This window comes from Diabrotica undecimpunctata, chromosome 2 (genome assembly GCF_040954645.1).
Source record: "Diabrotica undecimpunctata isolate CICGRU chromosome 2, icDiaUnde3, whole genome shotgun sequence".
Taxonomy (NCBI): domain Eukaryota; kingdom Metazoa; phylum Arthropoda; class Insecta; order Coleoptera; family Chrysomelidae; genus Diabrotica; species Diabrotica undecimpunctata.
The window spans coordinates 13,723,760-13,750,348 of record NC_092804.1 but is presented as its reverse complement, the minus strand read 5'-3'; the positions used below and the strand labels follow the sequence as shown (position 1 = coordinate 13,750,348).

General features: G+C 30.6%; 2 protein-coding genes across 2 annotated transcripts in view; one reads left to right on the top strand and one right to left on the bottom strand.

The window, feature by feature from the left end:
- LOC140433617 (cell adhesion molecule Dscam1-like) overlaps nt 1-26,589 on the top strand; it is a 757,823-nt gene that overhangs the window by 123,926 nt on the left and 607,308 nt on the right. The gene's annotated exons all lie outside the window — the stretch shown is intronic.
- Nucleotides 764-26,589, bottom strand: LOC140433198 (odorant receptor 4-like). The gene is made up of 7 exons (XM_072521240.1): nt 26,381-26,589; nt 17,785-18,030; nt 11,876-12,177; nt 6,857-6,956; nt 2,439-2,543; nt 1,225-1,383; nt 764-947 (listed from the first exon to the last, which is right to left on the bottom strand). The coding sequence occupies exons 1-7, from the start codon at nt 26,480-26,482 to the stop codon at nt 894-896; spliced, it is 1,068 nt and encodes a 355-aa protein (XP_072377341.1). The 5' UTR covers nt 26,483-26,589; the 3' UTR covers nt 764-893.

The window sequence follows — 26,589 nt, the reverse complement described above, 5'->3', positions numbered from 1 at the left end:
CATCTGCTAAACTTATCCTCTGATTTATTAGCATTTGTAAAATTTTAGTTATAAGTTTTAGAGTAGTATTCAACAAGTTTATACCTCTGTAGTTTTCTGGCTGTTTTTTATCTCCTTTTTTAAATAGTAAATTTAGTTCGCTCGTTCTCCATTTTTCCGGTATTTTATTGTGTTTTATAATTCTATTAATTATTGTTGTTGTTCTGTCATTGCTGCTCCACAATATTTCAGTAATTCGTTTGGTATCCCGTCTTTACCTGCTGCTTTTCTTTTCTTCAGGTTTTCAAGTATTTTCCGAACTTCCTGTACATTTACATTAAGTTCTTCATTTATGGTAATTTCTGGTGTTTCCGGTGCTAGCGTCGTTTGTTTGTTCCTCTGCATAGAAATTTTTTTAGGTAGTCAATCCACGTATCCTTTTCTATGTGTTTTGGTTCTATTAGTTCCTATGCTCTCTTGGTGGCAAAATTTTGATACAATGGACATAACAATGATAAATTGATCAGTTGAACTCTTAAAATAAACCAATAAACGTAGATTTACTAAGAAACTTGAAAAAAACCAACAGCTTCCCCTTTCTCGTAGAAAAAGATATATTTATGTTGGTGTTTTGGTTTAATTACAGTTTTTGTGCACATTTGACATAAAACCTAAATACAAAAAAATGCGACGTATATTCTATAAAAAATCGTGAAAAATACCATGTTGATTTAAACATTATTTCTTTGTAATTGTGTATTTATACTTAAAAAAACAACTCAACTTAATTTTTATAGTTTTAATAACACTAAACATGAAGTCATTCTGAAGTAAGGTTTTGTAAAATTAGATGTCTGTTATTAAATAGAAAACAAAATGTGATTAGACACTTCGTGGATTAATAAAGCCTTAGTTTAGTTTGAAATATTCGACAGTAGGGTATAAAATGAAAATGCCAGCTTAACCACCTGAAATAAAAGAAAAAATATTAAAATATATATTTACGAATTTTAAACAAAAAAAATTTACTTATCAAGTTTCTAAATGTATGTTCCTTTATATTTTTATTTTTTAATAAACAGTTTGTGTTTTTACAAACAAATATATTATTGCAAAATTCTAAAAAAGTTGTTCTAATTTCATCTTGTTCTAATCTAAATATATTAAAGAGTTTGCAAAGCACAACAGAAAAAAATAAAAATAAAAGTTAGTTCCATCTTTATTTTTTATAAATAGTTAAATTACCTTAGCAAATGAATTCATATTAATATTATAAAGACCATAAGCACTTAGTTCTGGAACTTTTTGCGAATGTTGTATGAGAAATATTACATCTTTTCGCAAGGAACTGTTCTCTAGTTCTCTCCAATTGGATTGATAGATGTATTCTGGCAGCAAGCTTGCCTAAAACAGTAAAAAAGTATAACTACAGCACAAATTAGTCAAACTTTTCACATCTGAATCGGAATTAACCGGACGATACATACTTGAGGGAGCCTTGTAACTGGCTACCTACATAAGAGAGTTGGAAATCTTGTGATTCCAAGCCTTACTTCAAAGGACTTGTGAAGGATGTATCTCGATAGGTTTGGTTCTTCAGTGACCGTTGAAGGATAAGGATTCTTAATATGAGCAAATATAGCTCCAGAGAAATAAAAGCACTTTTGAGTTTATCGATTTATAATCAAATCTTTTGAGAGTAGAGAGGCCCAACACGGCCGTAGCTTACTATACAATATCAAAAATTTTTTCTTTCTAACACGTAAAAGAAAACACCGGTATGAGAAAATACCCGATTTCGGCGGAGAGAAATATTTAATACGTGAATTGAGAGTTTTTAAATACTCGATGCCTGGATGGCGATGTGTGAACTTGAACTGATAAATCACTACTTGATGCGTAAACGTGAAGATTACTACTATTTTATTTAGGCGTGAAAAAATATTTAAGAGGGTCAGACGCCAGGGTGTCGCGAACAAACTTGATGAAGTGACTATTCTAGTTATTCTACACTAAGAAAAGTCTAAAGAATTATATTTTTATTTTATATTTAAAAGCAATATGTTCATTTCTGGAACAATACTGTTATTTAGGTATCTCTACCTCGTCAGTTGCTAGAGCTGATTCGGATTCAAACCGAAAAGTACAACTTATGTCTCCAAAATCTTCACACTTTCAGTGGTTCGCGCACATAGGTGCCATTTATTTTGACGGCGAGGTGCAAGAATGATTAAATAAAATAGTTCTTTGTTCCTCTGTGCTAATTAACTAAAATATTTGTTTTTTTTTTTGAATATTTTATGACATTATGGATTCTCAACATTAAATATTTGAAAAATTTCTTAACAAAATAAGAAAATCAATTCACAAAGTTATGTAAAATTGAATATTGGTTTTGGTGCATTAGAGGTTCGAAAGATTGAAATTTAAAGGTATCATCAGTAATTTTTTTTACTTACTTGGTAGTTAAGTTCGTTGCCGATAATACAGTAAATCATGAGTTGTTCTAAATAACCTAAAGCTAATACAGTGGCCAAAATGATTTTGTCGGCAGTTAATCCTTCCTAAAAGTTTTAGGTGATCAGCTATTAGTATATTTGGAAATATATTTTGTATTTTGATACAGAACAAGAATAAAAGATAATACGGTATGTATATTTAGTTTTTTAAATAATAACTCTATAGGCGCTATAAGATTAAACAATTCAAAGAAAACTCCATCATAATGCCTAATTTTTAACCTCTACTTCTTAAGCGGACTTTTACTTTCTAAATTGAAAAAAATACAATTCTTAAATATTAAACAAATAAAACTTTTATATTGATGGTCATATTTTTTCTATTCATTTTTAAGAAGGTTTTGAGGTATATAAAAAAATTTAAAACAAAAAACCAATATTATTTGTTACTTTTAGTTGTTTTTTACCACTGCAGAGGGCGCCTTCCTAAAGATGCATTTTAATTTGAGACACTTTTCTGCCTTTACAATCAGACAACTGCTTTAAAAAGCTGGGTTTTAGTAATAAAGATACAAACTATATTTATCTACAATTCAAAGCTTACATGTACCAAGAAGGACACTAACTCAAATGATATGTTATACATCATGAATATAATAAGCCAATTGACTGCAGTACAACCAATTGATAATATATGGCTTCCGAAAAAAATAGCAGCAATAGAAAAAACATAGGTACTGAGTTAATTTATAACTTAAATACGTATCAAGACTTTAACGGCTAAGGTCAGAGTAAATGTGATCTTACAAATTTATCTCTTAAATTAAGAGACATCGTCTGAAACGATGTAAATACCATGGGAATATAACATTAAAAATAAGATGTAATGATAAAAATTAAGATAAAGATAAATCGTGCATAGATAGATGGGCGGACGTAATTTCGGCCGGAAAAAGAGCAGGTACTAAAAGCCGGTAGGTAAATTCGGCCGGAGGTTTTAAGTTGCTTCCTTATCTCATAGGTATTTTCGGCCGCAAATCAAATAAAATAACGGAATGCTTTGTATTAAAATATTTCTTTATTTCAATAAAATTATTACATCAACTTATTTCTATAAATTAAGTAAACTATAAATTTTTAAAAAACGTTTTGATGTGATACAGATTTAACGAAATTAATTCTAGAAATATTGTCAGATCGAAGCATATTTACCATGTTTTCGATAAATTTTAGTTTGTTTTTTACTTGTTTGTCTTTAATTTTTGCTGGAATATTTAAATTTTTTATTTTTAAATATGCATCGATCTGACAATCTTTTAATTTTTCTATAAAAATAAATATAGAAGGGTGACTTGAATAAAAACTAGAATTAAAGTGCGAATGGAATGATTCGCAGGCATTTGTGGTTCTTTTAATTGATGGGTTTTCATATGCCCATATATTTGGTGGAAAATGAGATTCTGGCGCTATGTAGTTTTCTAATAAATAGTCTGCGTATTTATCTATAAGTTTATGGTCCGGTTTGTATGACATGAGATCAAATATGAAACAATCTTCAACTTCAGAGGGGTCTAAATAAGTTAGCCCAAAAGTATGAGTAAGCCATTTGCTTTCCTCGCAGTTTTTATCTTTATACATTTGGGTTAACCCTAATGATTGTATTTTCCTATACCACGCCTGGTGCAAGTGGAATCTACAACCATTTAGTTTGGTTTTGGGAAAGACAACTTTTAATGCGTTATGAATTGCGATTTCAAAATCCACAAATACCTCCTTCGGTTCAAAAACAATATTATAAAGTTCAAAAATTTTAGATTTTACCAACAGAAAAAGTCTCATATATGTGTCACTGGTCTTATTGGGCAACAGACAATACAAAAGAGGAACATAATGCCCATTTTCCAGTCCTTGGATGGTAAATAACTGATAAAAATATTTTGTACAATAAGAAAATGTGCCATCCATGTAAAAATTTTTCATTTTACATAAACTTATTATATTTGTATGGCAAGAAAAAACAATGATATTATCAGCTGTGCTGTTAATAAACAAAAAATTTTCACCTGTTGTGGTTTTCGGTCCATAACTATCGAGTACAGAATGTACATCGTGAATATCCTTAGGCAGGGCTGGTAAGAGCTTACGGCGGCTGTTGTACAAATTTCTTCTTATTAGACTGACATCTATCGATGACAAATTCTCTGGCAAATGATTTGAAAGAACGCTTTTAATAATTTTTGAAGGTTTCTCCGATATGTCTTCCTCAGCTTTACGCTTGCATGAAGTCGTCACTATTTTTCTCTCCAACGTAGTTTCATCGGACTCGTGGTTGTGGATTAATTCACTTCTAGTAACTGTGTATTCCGCACCAACAGTGTACAGTTTGGCTAAACATCTTAAATTTTTCTTTATACACCTCCAACGTACTTCACCACTTTTTAATACGTCCTGTTTACAAAACTGAAACTTTTCTACAACTAGTAAGTCACAACCGCGTGAACTCTTAATTACTGAAACAGATGCCATCGTATACAAATAATATATTTTATGCTTTCTATCGACTAGTAGCTTCAAGATAAGTTATAATACTGACTAGCTATAATAATTTTATACCTGTTATTTGTGAATTTTATACATTTAAAGGAATAATCTTAAGTAGGTACAACATAGTTATTAGAATAAAGAGATAAGTAAATTAAAGGTATTTCCGACAGGTACACAGGATTAGGTATTTCCAAATAAATACACAATTAATATTTTACAGAAACTATGAAGCGTAATTACCAATATTTTAATCTCATCGTAAACATCAACCCCTCGGCCGAAATTACCCCTGTCATAAATGGTACCCCTTGATTTATGCAGGTAGGCCAAGGGATTACCGGCCGAAATTACGCCCGCCGAGATAGATAGAAAGAGATTTTTGGATTGAAAAGCTTGAGCGTTTACCAAGATAATGTTTTTAAGGCCAAATTCCATTAAAAAAAATAGCAAAAAAAAAAACAGAAAATTTTGTGAATATGACGAATATGACCAAAATAATAATATTCTTTCTTAATATATACAAGATGAAAATTTTCCTGAAACATATAATTAGGAATCAAATACTTTAGTAAGTTCTAATACATTTTAAATAAGTAAGACTTTTGTATGTGGAATTTGTTCGGTTAAATATATAATTGGCCACTTATTTATGCATAGTTCATTAATAATTAAAAATTATATAGATATTTATTAGTCTGAATGTATTATGACAAGGTATTCTATCAAGTATGTACTGTTTTTATTAAATATTGTTGATAATAAAACTTTCGTTATTTGATTTTTTTTTTTATTTTCTGCCAGTGTTGAAATATATGGGTAAGCCAACAAATGTTTTTACGAATATTTTTTATTTTTGTATTTGCATATCCTCGACAACAAAACCCCGATGACAAATATTACCTTCAAATGCTATATACTCTGGGGTAGCTCTTTATTATAGTGATATTACAGACTGATCGGCATTTAGGTATGTAATTGAATACTGTGTTTACTTTTATTTATTATTTACTGCCTGTTTAATTGAAGTAATGTAAAAGTTAGAGCAGACTTATGTAGACGTGAGTAGTTTAGTAGATTCATTGTTCGAGCTACACTTGTCAGTAGTGTTACCCAAAAGTCTTGGTCTTGCAGTCTTGGTCTTGTTCTTGCGTTTTTGCAAGACCAAGACCAAGACAAAGACCGCCTAATTTTAGCAAGACCAAGACCAAAACTGACCGTGCAAAATTTAAACAAGAACAAGACTAAGCCTGCGAGATTCTTGCGTCTTGCAATTAGGACTGAGTGGGGAGTATAGTAGTTCGGGTATATGCTTAAAGACTCTATGAGACGCAAAAAAATATGTAACAAAAATTTGAGAAACTGGACTTATGCGCATTAAAAACAATACCATAAATATACATATCGAATCAAAATATTCATTAAAAAAACACATTTGACACGTACTCAGAGGTCATAATTACAATGTAAAAATAAAATATTTTGTACAATTTTTTTTCCAGCAGACGACTTCTTCGCTCTGAAATTAATTGTCCATATTTTGAGAATAGCTGCCCTCTAATTATAAAAATAATCTTGCATTACGATGCCGACAGTAGTATCGTATCGATATTTTTTAAAATATGTCACCCTAGCTAATAAAAATATAATTGTTAGGGACACGCACTTAATAATTCAATATTTTTCCCATTATAATTTAGTCAGCTAATCAAGCGTTTAACATCGATGTTTTTCGTTCGGTGTCGCTTGATCATCGATTCGTACTGAAAACCGTAAAATTCTAGGAATCCGGAACGTTTAGACCTCAAATTCAAAAGTAGATAGTACACCAAATATAGATTAATTCTATAGGTATTTAAAAAATTAACAAAACTTACCCTTGTCATCATATAGGTTCCCAGACATAATCCAGAAACACTACATAAAAGTTGAACAAGGACAATTAAACTGAATACGTCATTAATGTTTTTTATAATCCTGAAAAAAATTTGCTTCGTAAGAATCATTTGTTTAAGAATAATTCTTTAATGTTAAAAACTTTTACTATTCACACAATTTAGGCAATAGTGCTTTGAGTTTGGCTAAAAGGATAACATTTAGGTTTAATTTCATAATATTGCGACGAAATGAGCTTTTGTAATGAATTCCAGAAATGTTTAAATGACAATCAGAACACCTACTGCGATGATATTGCGACTGTTACTATTCCGAATCGTCGATTAGTTATCGCTGAACCTGCAACCTAGACTCTACAGTACATTCAACCAACTTACACCTCTAAACCATTAACGGAATTCGCAGAAAACCTTTCGTTGTAGTAAAAGGCACGGTAAACTGCACTGGTGTTCTCTATAATGTTTAACACTTTGCTAAATTTTAGGTATAAAATAAATATATGTGTCCTTAACCCATTGTTCATAGTTTAGCATATTTTGTTACATTTTTTTTAATAAATAGTATTCTTGCATAATGATATTTAACGTAAATTTCTTTCACCTATTTGTTTAATAATTTTTTCTGAAACAAATACTACCTAAGGATAATTTATATTCAAAGTAGATAGGTATACAAAGTACTAAAATATCACTTTTAATTTTCGTTAAAAAATACTTCGAAGTAAACTAGAACTAGAACATTTTGTCAATTTAAATAGTGGTGGTTAGATTAACCATATATCTGTTAGAGTGTACCGTTTTTGAGACGTCTGTGATTACGGGTTAAAGTTAGGGTTTTGGTAAATATATTTAACTTTTTATTTTCAAATGAAAATACTTGTACTAAAACTAAAATAATTGCTAAATAATAATAACACATTAATTTGTTTATGTACTGTTTCCAACCATTTCTAAACTTATTATCAGTAGTAATATCCCTAGGACATTGATAACAGACGAGATAATTTCATGACAATCGAAAGCTCAAGGCTGAGTGCTGTTACCAAGCAACGTGCTTTAGAAATTTGTCATGAAATTATGAGGCATTCATCAATGTCCGAGGGATATTCGGCGGATAATTTTTCGAAAAAAAAAATCATAACTCAACATAACGAAACATTTATTTATTAAAAGTACAGTTAGTGAAAGTACAATTATTAAAATTTAAGTTAACATCAGATTCGTTGCTGTTCTCTACTATAGAAGATCTATTACCACGCATAATATTTATAATCTTGTTGTGGTGTTCTTGATCGAGATTCCATGAATATTCCCCAAATATATTTGTGACTGTGTATATGTGTGACGAAATTTGAATGGTTGTTAGAACAGTCGAAAAATTATCAAACATAATTACATTACAATCGGAATTCCTAATGATCATTAGGTTAATTTGCTTAATGTGTGTAGTATCATTGTAAGCGGATATATTATATTTTATTTTTTAAGCACAACAGTTAGAAAGTTTCTGGTATATTGATCTAAACTTAGTATATTGTAATTCAAACGTGCAGTTTCAAGTGACCATCATGCCTAGACGTAAGTTGGATATTGATGAGTTAATTGCAAATGTGCATAAATACTTTACCATGGAAAGAGACAATGGTGGACCTTTAAAGTCATTATTATTTATAAATCAACGCGTTTGTGACATACTCGTGATAAGTGAAAGTAAGCTAAAAGCTGTAATGAAGACAGTCAGAGATTCTCAAGAAGATCTCACAGAGACAAGAAAACAACTCGTAAACATTCTAGGAGAACTGACTTACCTGACGGAGAAAAATTTGAAATTCGCAATCTTCTTCTTCAAGTGCCATCTTCGTTCCGAAGGTTGGCGATCATCAGGGTTATATTTATTTTCGAAACTGCTGACCGAAACAATTCGTTGCTGCTACAGCTATACCATTCCCGTAGATTCTTTAGCCAAGAGTTTCGTCTTCTTCCTATGGACCTTTTTCCTGTTATTTTGCCTTGCATAATTATTCAAAGCAGTTCATATCTTTCGCCTCTTGTAATGTGTCACAAGTATTGCAGTTTTCGTTTTTTGATCATAAATATGACTTCCTTTTCTTTATTAATTCTTCTCAAGACCTCGACACTTGTGGCTCTCTCGGTCCATGATTTTCTCAGGATTCTGCGTTAGATCCACAGTTCAAATGCCTCTAATTTTTTGGTATCAATCTTTTTCAACGTCCATGACTCCATTTCGTAGAATAGCACAGAAAGTACGTAACATCTCATCAGGCGAAGTTTCATTTCAAGGCTCAAATCTCTTCCACAGAACACTCTCTTTATTTTATAAAAGTGCCTAAATATTTGTATTTGCTAATTCGATCAATAATTTCATTGTGTAAATATAAATTTTGGACATTTTGTGTTGATTTCGATATTACCATAAATTTAGTTTTCTTTATGTTCAAAGATAGTCCATATTCTTCGCTGCAGTCTGCTATCTTATTCATCAATGTCTGTAGCTCTTCAAGTGTTTCTGCGATCAGAACGGTGTTGTCGGCAAACCTCAGATTGTTTAATCTAACACCATTTATTTTAATACCTACGGATTGCTCAGAGAGGGTTCTATTCATTACGTCTTCGGAACAGAGATTAAACAGGGTTGGTGACAGTATACACCTTTGTCTCACACCTCGTTTTATTTCAATTTCTTCAGTGGTATTATTCTCTACTCTCACTACTGCTTTCTGATTGTAGTACATATTTGCTATTAGTCGGATGTCTCGTTTATCTAAATTCTTTTCTGTCAGGAGTCTGATTAGGTGATCATGCCGCACTTTATCAAAGGCCTTGTTGTAATCTATGAAACACATGAATACATCTTGATTTATGTCAAAACATCTTTGAGACATAACGTTCAGTGCAAACAACGCCTCTCTTGTTCCATTTCGGAATCCAAACTGGGTATTATTGATGTCAATTTCCAGTTTTCTGTGTACTCTAGAGTGTATAATTTTCAGGAATATTTTCAGTACATGGCTCATCAGACTGATTGTACGGTAATCACTATATTGTTTGAAATTTATTTTTTTTGGTATAATAACAAAGGTGGATAAAAGCCATTCTTGTGGTATTTTTCCTGATGTAGGTAAATATGATAAAATTCGCAATATTTTGTATCAAATGCGCGAAAAAAAAAACAACATGTTAGTTGACTGACCAAAATAAGAGAAAGGCAAGTTTCTGAAATTAAGAGGACTAGCCTTTAGAAAGTGTTGGGAGATTTAGGATTTAAAAACAAAAAATAAAAATAATAGTTAACTTTTATGCGAAAGAAGTAGTGTGGTTCACAAAAGAATTAAAAATTTGAGAGAATATACTAGACTTAAATTTGAAAATGCAACATTTGTATACTTAGATGAGACATGGATATTTGCAAAGGGTGGAATTAAAAGAATTTCACAAGACGATAGCATAAAATCTATAAAACACACAGATAGAGAAGGCAAAACGCACATCATTCTTCATGAATGAAGTCTTTATGGAAAACGCAGATTAATTTTTTCTTTAAAATCCAAATTTGTTGATTACAATGAAAACATGAATGCAGATACGTTTGTTAAATGGCTTGAGGAGAAACTGGTACCTAGTCTTTGTGAACCATCAGTTATAGTTTTAGATAATGCACCTTACCATTCGGAGATTTTGGAGAAACAACCAAAATAGTCATGTAACGTACAGAGCATAAAAAATTGGTTAGTTAAAAATAATATCAATTTTCCGAAATACGCCTTTAAATCAGAGTTACTGGAAATTTCGAAACGTAATAAGAAACCAACAGTTTATATAGTTGACCAAATTGTATCAAGTAATGGACATCAAGTACTACGGTTACCGCCTTATCACTGCCAGTTTAATCCCATCGAACACATCTGGCGTATATGTAAAACGTATTATGATAATCACATTGGATTCAGTGGATACAGTGACGATGCAGTTAGAAAAAGGTGACAAGAAGCTCATAAAACTGCAACTTCAGAAATATGGGCCAAAACTGTAAATAAATGTGAACAATTAATAGAAGAGTGATGAAACCGGGAGAATAAAATTAGTGAAATTAATCCAGTGATTATAGATTTACATAATGATACCAGTAGTGAATTTAGTGACGATGATGATGATTTATAAATTTAAATAATCAGTAAGTACACTATTATAATGTTATTTACAAAGTAATTGTAAAGCAAGTTAACTATAATATTTATACATTCATTATTAGCAAATTAAATAATAATATTTAAAATTCCATTTGAATGTTTGCTCCTCATTTTATACAAATTAACTTTAACTAATAATATAGGTACAAATATTCTAAACAAAGTAAGTAACTAAAAAGATTATGGAGAACTCCAGTGCAGTTTACCGTGCCTTTTACTACAATGAAAGGATTTCTGCGAATTCCATTAGTCGTTTAGAGGTGTAAGTTGATTGAATGTACTGTATTATGTTTGCTCTGCCAGCAAAATTCGAGATTATTCTAAAAATTACTTCCATATTGCTTACAGTATAATCCATGAATATACTACTGTTTTAAATTCGGTATAAAAGTATCGATTTAAATGGTCCAATGTGCTGGATTTTACAATAATAAAATTTCGCAATTTTTAAAATAAAATGGGTTGTGGGACTGACCTATAGAGGGCGAATGAGATTCATAGTATTTTATCAAAAGTGTTTATATATACTTATCAAAGGTGGAATAAGGTGTTATATGTTTTTTATTTAAATAATTATAAAAAACAAATAATTAATAATATTTATATATTAAATTTACAAATTGACCTGTGTCAGCGTTTTTTGCTTAAATGATACTAACGGAGACTTCTAACCCAAACGCTGACACTGTATACAAAAAACATGTCCCGTAATGTATTTAATGGGACTACAATATTAAATTAATTTATAATTAGTTTATATAAGTACTTTTAATTATTAAAAAGACATACATACTTTAAAAGTAGTAAATGGTGGTTTAAACATCTCGCAAAATATTTGGCTTTTTCGTCATAAATGCCAGCATAGCCTTCTCTATCGAGTTCGTCCAGTTTTTGTCCAACCTCCCTCATCTCAGGTGCATTGTAATAAGCGAAAGCCCTCTGCAATATCCGATATTGAGTGACAGCACTTGCGCCAATACTGAAGAACATGCAATCAACTCCGAGAATGCACGGAACCATTACCACCAGAAATCCTATTGTTTGTGAAATATATACGAGTTCGTAAATAGGAGAGGGACTCCAGTCGAATGAATACTAAAATTTAAGATAGGCATTAAAGTTTAGATTTAAAACCGGATATAATTGATATAATGTTAATTCCTTATTTTGTTTAGAAGAACATTCAATTATTCTTGCTTACAATTAGCATTGGGATGAACATAGGTATTTACAATGATATATAATATATAGACTCATATATATGTATATATATACATATATACAGGGTAAGTCACGCTCAACGGGACGGAGCCTACCGGGGAAATGGCTAAAGATATTAAAAATTCCTTTTGTAGGAATACGTAGGTCAGTACCGGCTACAAATTAAACTTTGTGAGATATATACAGGGTGTCCCAATTTGGCGTAATGATATAAACTTATACTTTTTTAAATGGAATAACCTATATTTCACTTTAATTTTGATTTCTACTGAACAAAATAATGTTACTTTATTTAACATTCCCTATACCTATTTTTGACCGGTTTCGATTTATTTGGGTTTTTCTGAAAATGTACTATTCGCGAAATTAATTAATTACACAATATCGCATCAATTATAATTAACGCCTTTTTGTCAATTGATTTTCAAGTGTCCATGCTTTACATCAGAATAATTACCAATTGAAATTAATCTACAGAGTGTTCGCAATACGAAGTGTCAATGCTGTATAATAGTTTGTGTAATTACTTTCTTAACTTAAATGGGACACCCTGTGTTTTACTTTAATTTTAAATTCTAATCAAAAAAATAATATTACTTTATTAAACAATCCCTATACCTATCCTTTATAATTTTCGATTAATTTGGGTTTTTTTGAAAATACACTATTCTTGAAATTAATTAATTACACTTTATTACATAAAGTTAAACAAAACACACTAGAAAAAAATTAATTTACATTAAATGTTCAAAATGGTGTCCATTTTCTTCAATACATAACCTCACTCTGTGTTCAAAATTTTGTTTTACTCTTCTTAGCATTTCTGGAGTAACTGTTGCAAACGCATTACGAATACGCGTTTTCATGTCTTCAGCGGTTGTAGGTGGAGTTTGATAAACCAAACTTTTAATATATCCCCAAAAAAAAAGTCCATTGATGTTAACCCAGGTGATCTAGGGGGCCAATTGACAGCACCACCCATACCTATCCACTTTCCGGGAAATTTTCTGTCTAAATATTCTCTAACGTTACGCGTGTAATGTGCTGGAGCACCGTCTAGCTGCAGAAACATTGTTCTTCTAAAATTTAAAGGGATATTTTGCAAAAGTATTAAAAAGTCTCTTCGTAGAAATCTTAAAAACTTTTGTCCATTTAAATGGCCATTAAAAAAATACGGTCCTATCACATGTTCTCCTATTATTCCACCATATACATTAAGGGACCATCGGTTTTGTCGATCAGTACATCTATATTCATGTTGATTTTCCGTATTATAATAGTGAAAGTTATGTCGCTTCACGAGTCCATTATTATGGAAAGTAGATTCATCAGTGAACAAAATTTTATCAAAAAAATGTTGATCTGCTCCCGTTTTGTCTAGAAACCATAAACAAAATTCTAACCTACGTTCAAAATCAGTTCCATACAAATGCTGATGCATTTGAATATGGTATGGGTGATATTGATATTTTTTAAGAATTCTGCATATACTAGTTTGGCTTACTTTAATCTCCCTGGCCATTGTCCTTGTACTTGTATTTGGATTTTCAATAACTGATTGAATAACTTCTAATTCGGTATTTTCATCTTCAGTTATCGGATTTATTAATTTTCGTTTAGTATAAACAACACTGCCAGTTTCACGAAACCTTGTTAAGACTCTGTCAAATACTTCTTTACGAGGATGACGTTTTAAGGGAAATCTCTCAGCAATATTTATCTATTTAATTGAAAGCAATACAGTTAATAGTTTGACAATTAGTTTGGCAGCTAGGTACCTTTTGTTTTTTCATGGCATTCTTTATAATAACGAGCTATGTAATTAATGACATTTAATGTTCCAGGTAACATAATGCAAATAGATTTGAAGATACTAGATATTAATATAAAATTTTATAATAGTTTGATTATAATAATTGTTACAACATTCAAATACAGGGTTTTTGTTTAAGTTAGAGTAGAACTTTATGTAATAAAGTGATAAAAATTAATTAATTTCAAGAATACATAGTGCATTTTCAAAAAAACGCAAATAAATCGAAAATTCTCAAAGATAGGTATAGGGATTGTTTAATAAAGTAATATTATTTTTTTAATTAGAATTCAAAATTAAAGTAAAATACAGGGTGTCCCATTTAAGTTAAGAAAGTAATTATAGAAAATATGGTACAGCATTGACACTTCAGATTGCGAACACTCTGTAGATTAGTTTCAAATGGTAATTATTCTGATATAAAGCATGGACACTTGACAATTAACTGACAAAAAGGCGTTAATTAAAATTCATGCGATATTGTGTAATTAATTAATTTCGCGAATAGTACATTTTCAGAAAAACCCAAATAAATCGAAACCGGTCAAAAATAGGTATAGGGAATGTTAAATAAAGTAACATTATTTTGTTCAGTAGAATTCAAAATTAAAGTGAAATATATGTTGTTCCATTTAAAAAAGTATAAGTTTATATCATTACGCCAAATTGGGACACCCTGTATATATCTCACAAATTTTAATTTGTAGCCGGTACTAACCTACGTATTCCTGCAAAAGAAATTTTTAATATCTTTAGCCGTTTCCCCGGTAGGCTCCGTCCCGTTGAGCGTGACTCACCCTGTATATATACAAACAACAGAATTCTTATATATATATATATATATATATATATATATATATATATATATATATATATATATATATATATTATTGTGATATTTAAAGTCTTGGTGCGCCAAGCAATAATTAGCTAATTAATTTTTTTTGATTAATTAAAATTATCTAGATGATATGATTATGACTCTATCACAATTTTTAATTCTTTTATCTCAGGGTTAAATTCGTGCTTCAATATCTATGCTATTACATGTGAAAGGTAAGGTCCAGAGAATACCGGAATAATAAAAAACACGTATGATCTAACACTATATATTGAAATGAAAATAATGAAATAATTCACACTCAAAAGTTTTCAATAAACAAATCTCATATAATGATTCTCAAAAATTTTGTTCTACGTACGTGAACAATCAAAATTAATGGTACCAACAATATTAATTGAAATCTCAAAATTCCGAACTATTTTAACTCTCCTAATCAAAATATTTATATCCTTTCTAAATTAAGTGTAAAAATTGTGTTATCGATAAAAGAAAAAACTGCAGAAAACAAAATATCTCTCTCTGATGATGAGTGGTCCAAATCCTTGTTAATTGTAGACTATATTATCTCCTCTCAACCGCTCCCTATGTAATCAGCAATCTTACACAGATTGTTGCAAGTATATCGTCCTTAATGATCTCCTTCAAAAGCACAAATCATTCAAATTATGATAGCCTTTCTCCTCTCGATAAACTGAATCTCTCGTTGGCCCGAGTGAAAAATGACTCTTGGAATATCTTCTCTTTACGATAAACTGAATCTCTCGTTGGCCTGAACAGTGACTCTTGGAATATAAGTAGAGAAATATGACTTACAATATTTTGCTGCTTCAGCTTCTGTCAGATACACTAACTCCACAAAAACTCACTAACATTCAACACTACTGCTTGCTACATTTCAGGAACCGCCAGAGAACAATCACTGTTCCTCTTACAGATTTGGAAAACCAACTGCTCCCTCTTTTTTCTCTCCTCAATCTCGCTAAACTTTTTCCTACATACTTATCCCACCTTTTTTTATCCCCGCCAATCAAAACTCGTCACAATTCCCCCATTTTTTCATTTCGATAACAAACAAATTTTTACCTATAATTATAAATTTCCTAAAACTTATTTACAAATAATATTTTTCTATAATTCTTAAAAACTAACAAAAACCTCTTTCTATAATCCCTTCTATTGTCTTTAATCACTGCATTAATGTATTTTGAAAAACCCCGTTTAATTGTCTTTTGGCTTTCATTTAAACTTATGCGGGTCACTCAAGTATAACAAAGAAATAATTTATGCAAAGCTTACATTTTGTTTAGTACAGATAATCCAAGAATTTAATAACTTTCCTTCTTCAAAATGTTTGTTGGATATTATCCTACTTATCTGAATTATTTAATGTTTTTGAACTTTGAAACAAACCAATATTTTTCTCGATTTTACATATCATAACAATATATATAATGATTTACTTGAAGCACTTGAAGTGTAAACAAAGTACCTACCACGTAAAAATCCAGACGGAGAGAAAAGTGCTATAAAAAGAAATTTACTTTCTGGTTTTAAAGCATGTGACATTGCATCATTTAACCCCGAGTTTTGGAAAAGCTACCACAAGATGCTATTGATTAAGTCGAACTTAGATGCTCTCTTAGTAACTTTTTGAAAGACTTGATGTTCAATTCCGGCTCTGAAAAATCTTAACGTAAAAGAAAACTGTTAGCAGCTGATGTCAGAGTGTTACAGCACCTAAACCACCTAAGAAGTCCATTGACGATACAAATTAAAATCTAAAATAGAATGACAGCAACGATGATGTTGATATTAACAAAAAAGAAGGAGGTTAAATACTTTTGTTCTACTTTAAAAAACATCACAGAGGAAAAATTCCTGCTGTTGAAATTTTTGACTGGTTCTCGCAAAAGACGGAATTTCGCTATGTCTCTAAGGTAAAAGAAGTCTTAGAAGGAAAAGAAATTAAAGTTCAAGGCCCTAAATCAGCAGGATCGAGGAAGATTTTCAAAATAATTGAAAATGACATATCTACCGTTTCCTTCAAGGAAGTAGTTGCTTCACTACCAGATCCGACAATTGAGACGATTTCTGATAGGATACAATAGTATCATTTTCGTGGAGGAATTAATATAAAATAACGTTGAATACAATTTTATTTTTCTTTAAAATGTTCTGAATTACATTTTTAGTTTTTAAAAATCTGTTTTTTTTTTGGTTTAAATGAAGAATAGTAATCACGGGTCTAAGATTGATCTTTTTTTTATAGAATAGTTGTATTTTCTTAACAATTATAAACAAAGCGACCAAATGTGGTGACTGCCCAAAAACTTACAACGGTCAAACTGATAGAGCATTTAACAAAGGTATAGCTGCACACAAAAGGCTTTTAATAGTAGAAAAACATAATCTACGTACGCGCTTCACTTTCTAGACTATAGTCATTCTTTTAATGACCAATTCCAAATTTTTCACATTCAAAATAAAAGCTTTAAGCTATATTTATTAGAATCTATGAAAATTAATAAATTTAAAAAAATACAGATTTAATTCTGAATGACCAACTTCAGACAAACAGTTCTTCCCTCCTCAACTAATTTAGTTGAAGACTATAAAGTGTAAGGGCATAACAAAGATAGATCACCTGAGAAAGGCACTCTACCAAAACAGTTGTAGTGGTAATAAATTATAATAAATTGTGAGGTAGTTTTGAATTCTAAAAGTTTTCGGTGTTTTATTCTTAAATACTATAATATTTATATAAGTTTATTATTTAGATTTGTAATTTTTTTTAGATTTTATTTAAATATATGTATATTATTACCTTGGTCGGATATGGGAGTTGTCTTTTTTCGGCAAATAGCGGAACCACTAAAAGTACGAAACCAAACAATAATCCAACACTTAATATGGACAGCATCACAACCATAATAATAAAATAAAACGTTTTTAATCGTTTACTTAAATCTTCTCGCACTAAATTATAGGGCCAAAATTTTGTTAGAATGTCATCTAAAAGTTCTTTTAGTTCTGATGCTTTGTACCACATAACAATAGCCTTATATAAAGCCTAAAATAATACAACAAACTATAATAAATTGATAGTACTGGTTAGTTTTGCTAATTATAATATTATATGAGATTTAAATAAAACATTTCCATATAGGTAGTGTTTGGGAAAGTATGAAGTATTTGTTTTCATATTTTTATATTTTTCTTTACTTACTTTTACTATACTATAATGCGATCTGGTTTAATTGTGTATTCTAACGACTTTGTTTTTAAATATATTGTTCCTGTATCCACATGTCTGGTTTTAAGTACGGAGAATTTGACTTTCTCTTTTATTATTTTGTGTATAGAAACTGATGTAAAGTATTTTATTATCGTGACAATTAACTTAAATTATCGCCATTCAAAATTGCAATACAATAGAGTGATTTATTGGTATACCCTCTTGCTACCGACCATCTCGAAACGTGGCCAGAGGGTGGTTTCTGACGATCTCAAGACGACACTTCGATTTCATCACCGAAAAGCGAACAGTAAGCACCAGTCCTTTCTTCTGTGCCTCGGATGGCGTCGTGACGCACCGACGTTATTTACAGTCAAAATATTGCATTTTTTTTCATTATTTCATCATGTTTCAAAACAGGTAGTATTTAATATGTATGTAAGTAAGCGAAGAAATTATCGTATTGATCTAACTTATTTTATATGAAAAAAGCTTGTAATAACGAGCCTAGTTACAAAATAAACGAAAGAACTGACAAAAAACTTTCATCAAGTATCATCCTAATAAATTGTAGGCTTGATGTCGACTCCCTTAATTACTTTTATTAAATACTTGCAAATAGTTTGAAGAATAAATTTAAAGAAGACCAAGAGTGTTATAATATTGAAAGTCCTGTCATCATTTTATAACTGCAATAAACAAAATTACTTTCGACTTACCCAAAATCAAATATAAAAATCAGCAGTGGATGAATACTAATATATTTACCCTTATGAAAAAACGATGAAAATTTAAGAAGAAAGATCATGAAGAGTACAGCAACATACAGAAATAAATAAGGAAAAAATTTAAACAGCAAAAGAAGAGTGGTTTAAAGAGAAATATCTTGAAATTGAGGATTTTCAAAATAAGCAAAATGTGTTTAATGTACACCACAAGATAAAAGGGGTGATGATATAAAGAACTATTTAGTAATGAACTAAAAGTAAAATAAATACAAAATTGTGTAGCAGCTTTCACAATATATTGGAAGAATTAGAAAATGCAATAATAATAGCTAAAAACAAAAAAGCGGCAGGACAAGATAAAATACTAATAGACATACTTGGCAAGTACTTGTCAATAAAGCCAAAAATTACTTCTTAGAACTTCTTAAATGAAGTATATGAAACAGGGAAAAACTACTAACTAATAAATAGACTGGCTTAACTATCTATTTCTGATGCTTCCAAAAAAGAAAATGGCAAAGTGCATTTATTTTAGAAAAATGTTTAGAAAATATAATATATATATATATATATATATATATATATATATATATATATATATATATATATATATATATATATTGTTATGGATCAGTTTATTAATCAGAAATAGAATAAAGAGTTTTTTTATTATTTTAATATACCGCGGGCATATAAGTTAAAATACAACCCTGTACTTATTTGTAATAGTTAGAATAAGAGAAGACATTGTTCCGTGGCAGTACCCGGACGAGTTTTTCCTTGAAAGACTGAGTGAATAGTGAAAGGACAATGGAACCTTGTATAATTATAGATTTAAGAATAAACTTGTAATTGTATTTTGCGGTGGGCATTTTTCGAAAGTAAATAAGAATTAGATTTAGTTATGAGATAACAAGAATTTGGAAACTTATTTCTGTTGAAAAAGGCAAAATTGTTAATGGTTTCTGAAAAGTAATTTGAGTGAAAGTAGTTTATTTGTTTTAAATATTATGTTGGAAATTTTCTAAATCGAAAATAAGTGGGAAAGATGAATGCTTATGATTGGTTAAAAAGGAATGATGGGGAATGAGAGAGTTGAGAAGGTTGTCTGGGGAGATTGAAAAGATTATTATGTTACCGGCAGACCAGAAGAGAAGACGTGTTTTCGTGTAGTCATTCTGAGTACCAGTGTTTTTCGTTTTGTTAGTGAAAAAGGTGGAAGCTGAGAGCAGATCAAAATCGAGAAGATTAATACCTCTTTTGAGTCTGCATAGTCCACGAGATATTATTGAGAAAGAAAGGAGAATTTGTGAGTAAAGAGTACCGGTCAAAAGAGGATTGTGCTTGTGTTTTTTCGGAGGAGTAGTTTGCTGGTATGCGGTTTGGATCGATGCTGAGAACGGGAAAGATTTGATGGTAGCCGGACATAATCAATCAAGGAAGGAACTGTGGTTTGATCGAGAGGAGACGTCATTGGTGTAAAAAATAAAGGTCAGTCAAAAGTTATTTTTTTTGTGAATAAATAATATTTTTATATGGTCATTTTTTTAGTAGATATTATTATAAAACAGATCAATAGATAGTTTGTAATTAAAATTAAATTTAGAGTATAGGAGTTTGTTGGGAAAGATAATTGCCCACAAAAGTTATTTATTAATATTCATCGTATTGCTTATTGAAAATAAATAACAATTTGTGTGCATATTTATGTTGTTTTAATGTTAGTTCCGTTTCCTGTTCTATCCCGATTATGAGCAACTAGGAGATACTGAACCCACTAGAAGAGATATATAAAGTAAACTGATTAAAGTAAAATTAAAAAGGCACCCTGAGAAATTTTAATAGTAATTGATTTGTATGACTCTGCATAAATTAGTGAATTAATTAATTAAATAATTGGATTAATTAAATTAGTGTTAATTAATAATAAAACATCATAAAGCAGATCACAATATATATATATATATATATATATATATATATATGTATATATATATATATATATATATATATATATATATATATATATATATATATAAATAGTCTTATGTGTTACGTTTTAAAAAATTTTCTTTGGATAATTCACTGAAAAACATGCTGGAATTGAAGAATAAGTTAAATATTATGTTTATATGAGATTTAGCGATAATTGATTGTAATAAAAATTACATCTTTAACTTGTAACAATATAATAATTTGCTCATAGGGGGTTGAAAGGGGAAACTGATCAATTACTGAACTATGGGACAGGGTAAGCAAATAAATTGAAACGTTTGCGAACGGCTACTCGTGTTTTATTTGGAGAGCTGAGTCGTTAATACGGATTTCTTTATTTGGGGGACTGGGAGACACTAACTACAAAAAAGAAATCAAAACAAATGCTAACAGAGATGTTCTGGACAACACTAGACAAAGCGATTCCTAAATTATTTAACAATACGGGACGCCGTTTGAAAAAATCCTTTTGTTATTTAGAAAGAAAAGTTTTTCTCTCCTTGGGATTGAGTACAATAAATAGGTACAAACACTGTCACACACCAACTTCATAACGATCTGGATCCGACCTATGAGAGACACAAAATGAAGGCTGACAAACACCAAAACTTTATCTCAAGTTATCCTTGATGCTAACAACACGTATTCTTCAAAACTCGGCAGCTTAATTTTCACTTAAAGCCATGTGGGTCTCACTTAGCTTTCATACAAGCTGTTACCAAATCCCGTGACAAGGAATATAGCTGGGGATTAACTAACTCAGTATACAAAGACTGCCACATAGCATTGGAGCCTAATCACCTCCCTTTTAACCAAAACTCATTCGAATTAAGCCAGTTTTTAAAACTATAACCTAAAGGATGTTTTTTTGTTTAGATCCCAATTAGTTCTCATTGACTGCTTGTAACGATATATTTAGCCTACCATAGGGGTATTACTATTAGGAGTAGAAGATGGGGGATAGAAATTCTTGGGGCGAAGATAGGGTAAGCAAAATAAACGCTACTTGTGCGAACGGGCACTCAGGGGTTAGTTGGAGAGATGGGGTCGTGGATAAGTAAAAGACAGGGTGTCGGATTAGGCTAACTACCAGAAAAATGAAATAAAGGGTCATAAATCTCTTGGGACAAACAGAATGAAAATAAACCGGAAACACCTCAAAAAATTTAATATAGGGCGCCACTTGAGGTGCCTAATTATACCTATTACAACCAGCTAGTTGTAACTGGAGATATAATTATTAAACATAAAAAACATACCTTTTTCAAATAAAACTCAAAAAGGGTTAGTTAAAAAAATAAACAAATGTCAAGAAACAAAATTTAACATTTTTTTTTGTGTCACCACAAACAGTTACAAAACATAGAGAACACAAGAATGCTCAAAAAAAGACAATACAAAATATTATAACAATAGCTGCAAAATACAAAAATACAAAAAAGACTTACATGTGTCATCTGTTTACAATTTCCAGGAGTTGGAGATACTACAAAAACTTACAAAATTTAAATGTAAGCTAACCTTTCTTTTAAAGAAAACAAAACAAATCAAAAATGCTAAAATGGGCTGTCATAAATTAACATTAAATTTAAAACAAAACTGAACAAATACAATGACAGCTAAAAACAAACCATAAAATTTACTACTTTAAATATTACAAATTCTTTTAAATTTTAATGAAAGCAATTATTAAAACAATGTCTGTCTTTACTTTAAATTGGACACAAAAAAAAGTTACCTGAGTTTCACAATAACACGAAAACAAGTTCCTGAGGTTGGAAGCTGGAGTTGAATCCTGGACACGAACACACGAAGAAAAGGGACTGGATCTCACACTGCAAATTGGATCGACCATTTGAGGCCGAAGCCGGCACTGAGCACAAAACTTATGACTCTGCCTCTTAAACAACCGGAACAGGTAGAATTAGACGATTAACTGCTACTAAATTTCCATTACGTAAGACGAAGATTTCCCTGAAAAGGGACAAAAACAGAAAACTACAAATTCAATTTGAATTTGGACATGACGCTGGAGATCACCGCTCTTCACCGCGGCTCCAACGAAAGTGACGAAATTATCTTAAAAAATTGATGGCAAAAACTAGAATAAGCAAAACGCTAAAATAAACAAAACACGACGAAAATTAAGACGTAGATTAATTTGAAAACGCAATATCGGGCGGTTTGAACAAAAAAATATCAAAGAATTTGCGCCTGTGACATAAATAAACAATAAAATGATTTATTATCGACGGCGGCGACCTAAAAAAAGAACGAAAGATTATATGGGTTTTAAATTGAAGGATACGAACTAAGAAACATTGAAACAATTCTTCGTTATTATAATGCATATATAAGGGGATTTCAATTAACATATATACGAGGGGACTTCAATATAAAATGCTACATGCTTACTAACGAATAATAACGATTAACGATAACGAATTTTAAGAGACTCAAAAGATGAAATTGACTGCTTTGGCAGCGGGTCCAACGAGTGGTAATCTCATCACCCAAAATCATTCTCTTGTTAGCATACATTTTCTTACGAACTTGAGTAAAAAGGTTCATTTATTTCCAGCGTAAATATCTAAGCGGAACCAAGATCAAAAGAAAAAGCAATTTGTGTTATTATAAACAGACTAAAAATGTTTATATTTTCAACCTTAGTGGCAAAAAAATATTTAAAATCTTTTTCGATGTATGTTTTATTACATACGGGGTGACATGAAAATGTTACAAACTATGGTATGTGCAGGTAATATGGTCATCTAACATACTACTAATTTTATATTTAAGCAATACAAATCTTGATAGTATCATAGTAATACGCATTAGTTCCAAAATTGTCGAACAGATAGCCCCACATTTCGTCGGACGAGTGCTTGATTGTTGTACCTACTCGTTATTGTAGAAACTGTTTATTATTTCATTCTATAACATAAAAAATCTTATCTGGTTCTAACAGGTAATTTTTATTATTTTAATTGTACTTTAACAATTGTAGACTCGTCTCTATTGACTGAGCAGCCTCTACCCCTACTAGCTGGAACGACTGTCTGTAACTGACTGATAGGTACTGAATGATGGTGACTGAGACGACCGTTGGGTAAAGCTGCACTTTTGAAGAAAGCCACTGATTTTTCTATAATATTTTTTTTTTAAATGCAATGTAGGAATGAATATCCAGATTTGATGAAACATTATACGACAACCCCTTATTGTTCTATAGCGTTTGTATTTTTGTAACCGGAATCTTGGCTAAATCTACGGGGGAAATCAAAATTAACCAAAAGTCTCTTAATATTTTACCAATATTTATATACAGTTGCAAAACTACAACAGTTCTAACAGCTTATGGAGAACAACTAGACAGAACCAACGGTATCACCTATCTTGGTTATAATCTAAATGAGAACTGGGACATAAGCAAAGAAATTAGAATACGCACAAAGAAGGCCAGAGCTACATTTTTTAAGATGAAGAAAATCTTAGGTGAACACAATATCACTATCGACAATAAAAATTAAATTGATACGATGTTATGTATTTCTACTCGTTTATATGGTGTCTAAGGTTAGACTTTAAATATACACTTCTTAAAAAACTGTAAGCTTTTGAGGTTTGGGTATATTGGAGAATCTTAAGGTTGTTTTGCAACGGTTGAGAAAAGTTACGGAAGTGGTTAAAATAGTAAAAACTCGCAAGAACGAGTAGTTTGGCCATGACATGCGTCACCCAGAGAGATATAATAAACTTCATTTAATAATACAAGGCAAGTTAGATGGAAGGAAAACCAATTTGATAGCCAAAGTACGATAATCAAGCTTTGCAGAGGAAGAAGAAAAAGACATTTACTTAATTTGTTTGGTAGTTGTTTTCGTGCATCTTCGTTGTATGCACATCTTTAATTTCTAGTTCCTGTAGATTTGATAATTTTTTCTTTACTTATTTTTTAATTTATTCATTCGTTTTTTCCTTTTTGGCCTACATGGTTTCTAGCATTTATTTGCTGTTGTTTCATTTCTAATCTTTTCCATGTATTGTAATTTTTCTAAACCTATTTTAACTTCTTTCTATTTTTGCGTTTCCTCTTTTAATATTCGTTTTAAATGGTTTTGTGTTAACCGGAGAACTGGTATTCTCCTCCTTTTATTTTGATATATTTGTTATTATTTGTTATGTCTCCTCTCATTTCCATATATTGAGTTTTGTTTGCTTTATTCCTAATCCGTATCTTTTCGCTTCTTCTTCAAATTTTTAGAAATTTTTTTTTTGTTATTGCTAGTATCACCACATTATCCGCGTATGCTATGCACGGTTCCCTGATATTGAAAATAGTCCTGTTTGTGCTCATATTTGATCTTCTTACGATTTGTTCTAATATTAGGTTGAATAAATTCGTTGATAGCGGATCCCCTTGTTTTAAACCTCTATTCACTGTGAACTGTCTTAAAAAGCTTCTGTCCATTGTAACTCTATTTATCGTGTTCTTAAGCGTCATTCTCACTAGTTTTAAAAGATTTTCATGTATTTTTAATGTTCTCATGGCCTCATTTTGTTCTCTGTAGCAAATTCTATTGACTTTTTCCCATTTTCATTTGATTCCTTATGTAAACTTTGTCCCTCTGTTACTCTTCTATATATTTTCTCTTTTCCGACTTTCACATTCATGTCACCAATTATCTTTATATCGTATTTCTGTATATTCCCTATTAGGGTGCTTAGCTTTTCGTAGAACTCTGTTTTGGTTTCTAAATTTTTATCTCCAGTGGGTGCATGTGCATTAATGATACTTGTCTTCCTATAGTTTCCTTTTACTTGCAAGTAACATATTCTGTGTGATATTGGTTGAAACTGCTTTGTTTTCTTTCTCCGGCACCATGAATCCTACTCCAAAATATCTCTTGGTCCTCCCACTCTTGAACAGTGTGCTCTTTCTTATTGTTATTATTTAATTTCCAAGTTGTTTCGTTTCTTGCAGGGCAAGTATATCTTATGTATTTTATCTGTATTATCTGTATATTTTTTCCTAATTTGGTTTAAGTTTCTCAAAGCTCGCTGCTCATAAGTACCTCTCACAATCAAAGTTCCAATTTTTATTATGTCCTTGGATTGTTGCTTTTCTTTTGTATTTATTTTTTGTTTTCCATGGTAGAAATCCTTTACCTTGCTGTTTCGGTATCATATCGGTTGTTTATATTTTAATAGTTTTTTGGCAATTTTTCTTTGGTATTTTCTTTTGGTTGTTGTTTTTCTTCATCCTATATCCATTCTTTTCCATTCATGAACAACTCTTATGATGTCAGATCATTATTTATGTAGATGCGATGAAAATATAAACTACTAAAATAAAAATTTCTTACAAAATTTTGGAAAAAAAACAAAATTTATTTTTTTACATGTTATGTTAAATCGATTGTACTTTTTCCTAAAAATATAGAATAAACGATAGCACTTACTTGAAATGCACTCATAAACATTGCCAGATTATACATGTTTTTATCAATAGCATTAATGTCAAACTCCATATCATTGTACAATCCTACGGCAATAAACGTCATTAGCAATCCGCAAAGTAAAGTAGATATAAATGCCTTGATACGAAAATATTCAGTTCCAGGCCACTTTTGTACTATTTGAAAGAGGATTTTGGGGATCCACAGAAACA

What these genes read in the sequence shown, in the direction of transcription:
- LOC140433198 (XM_072521240.1), bottom strand. Translation starts at nt 26,482, where the DNA reads ATGACGTTTATTGCCGTAGGATTGTACAATGATATGGAGTTTGACATT. An exon ending in TGTTTATGAGTGCATTTCAA is followed by an intron (nt 18,031 to 26,380) that starts GTAAGTGCTATC and finishes GTATTATTTTAG; the next exon opens with GCTTTATATAAGGCTATTGT. An exon ending in GAACCTATATGATGACAAGG is followed by an intron (nt 2,544 to 6,856) that starts GTAAGTTTTGTT and finishes TAAAACTTTTAG; the next exon opens with GAAGGATTAACTGCCGACAA.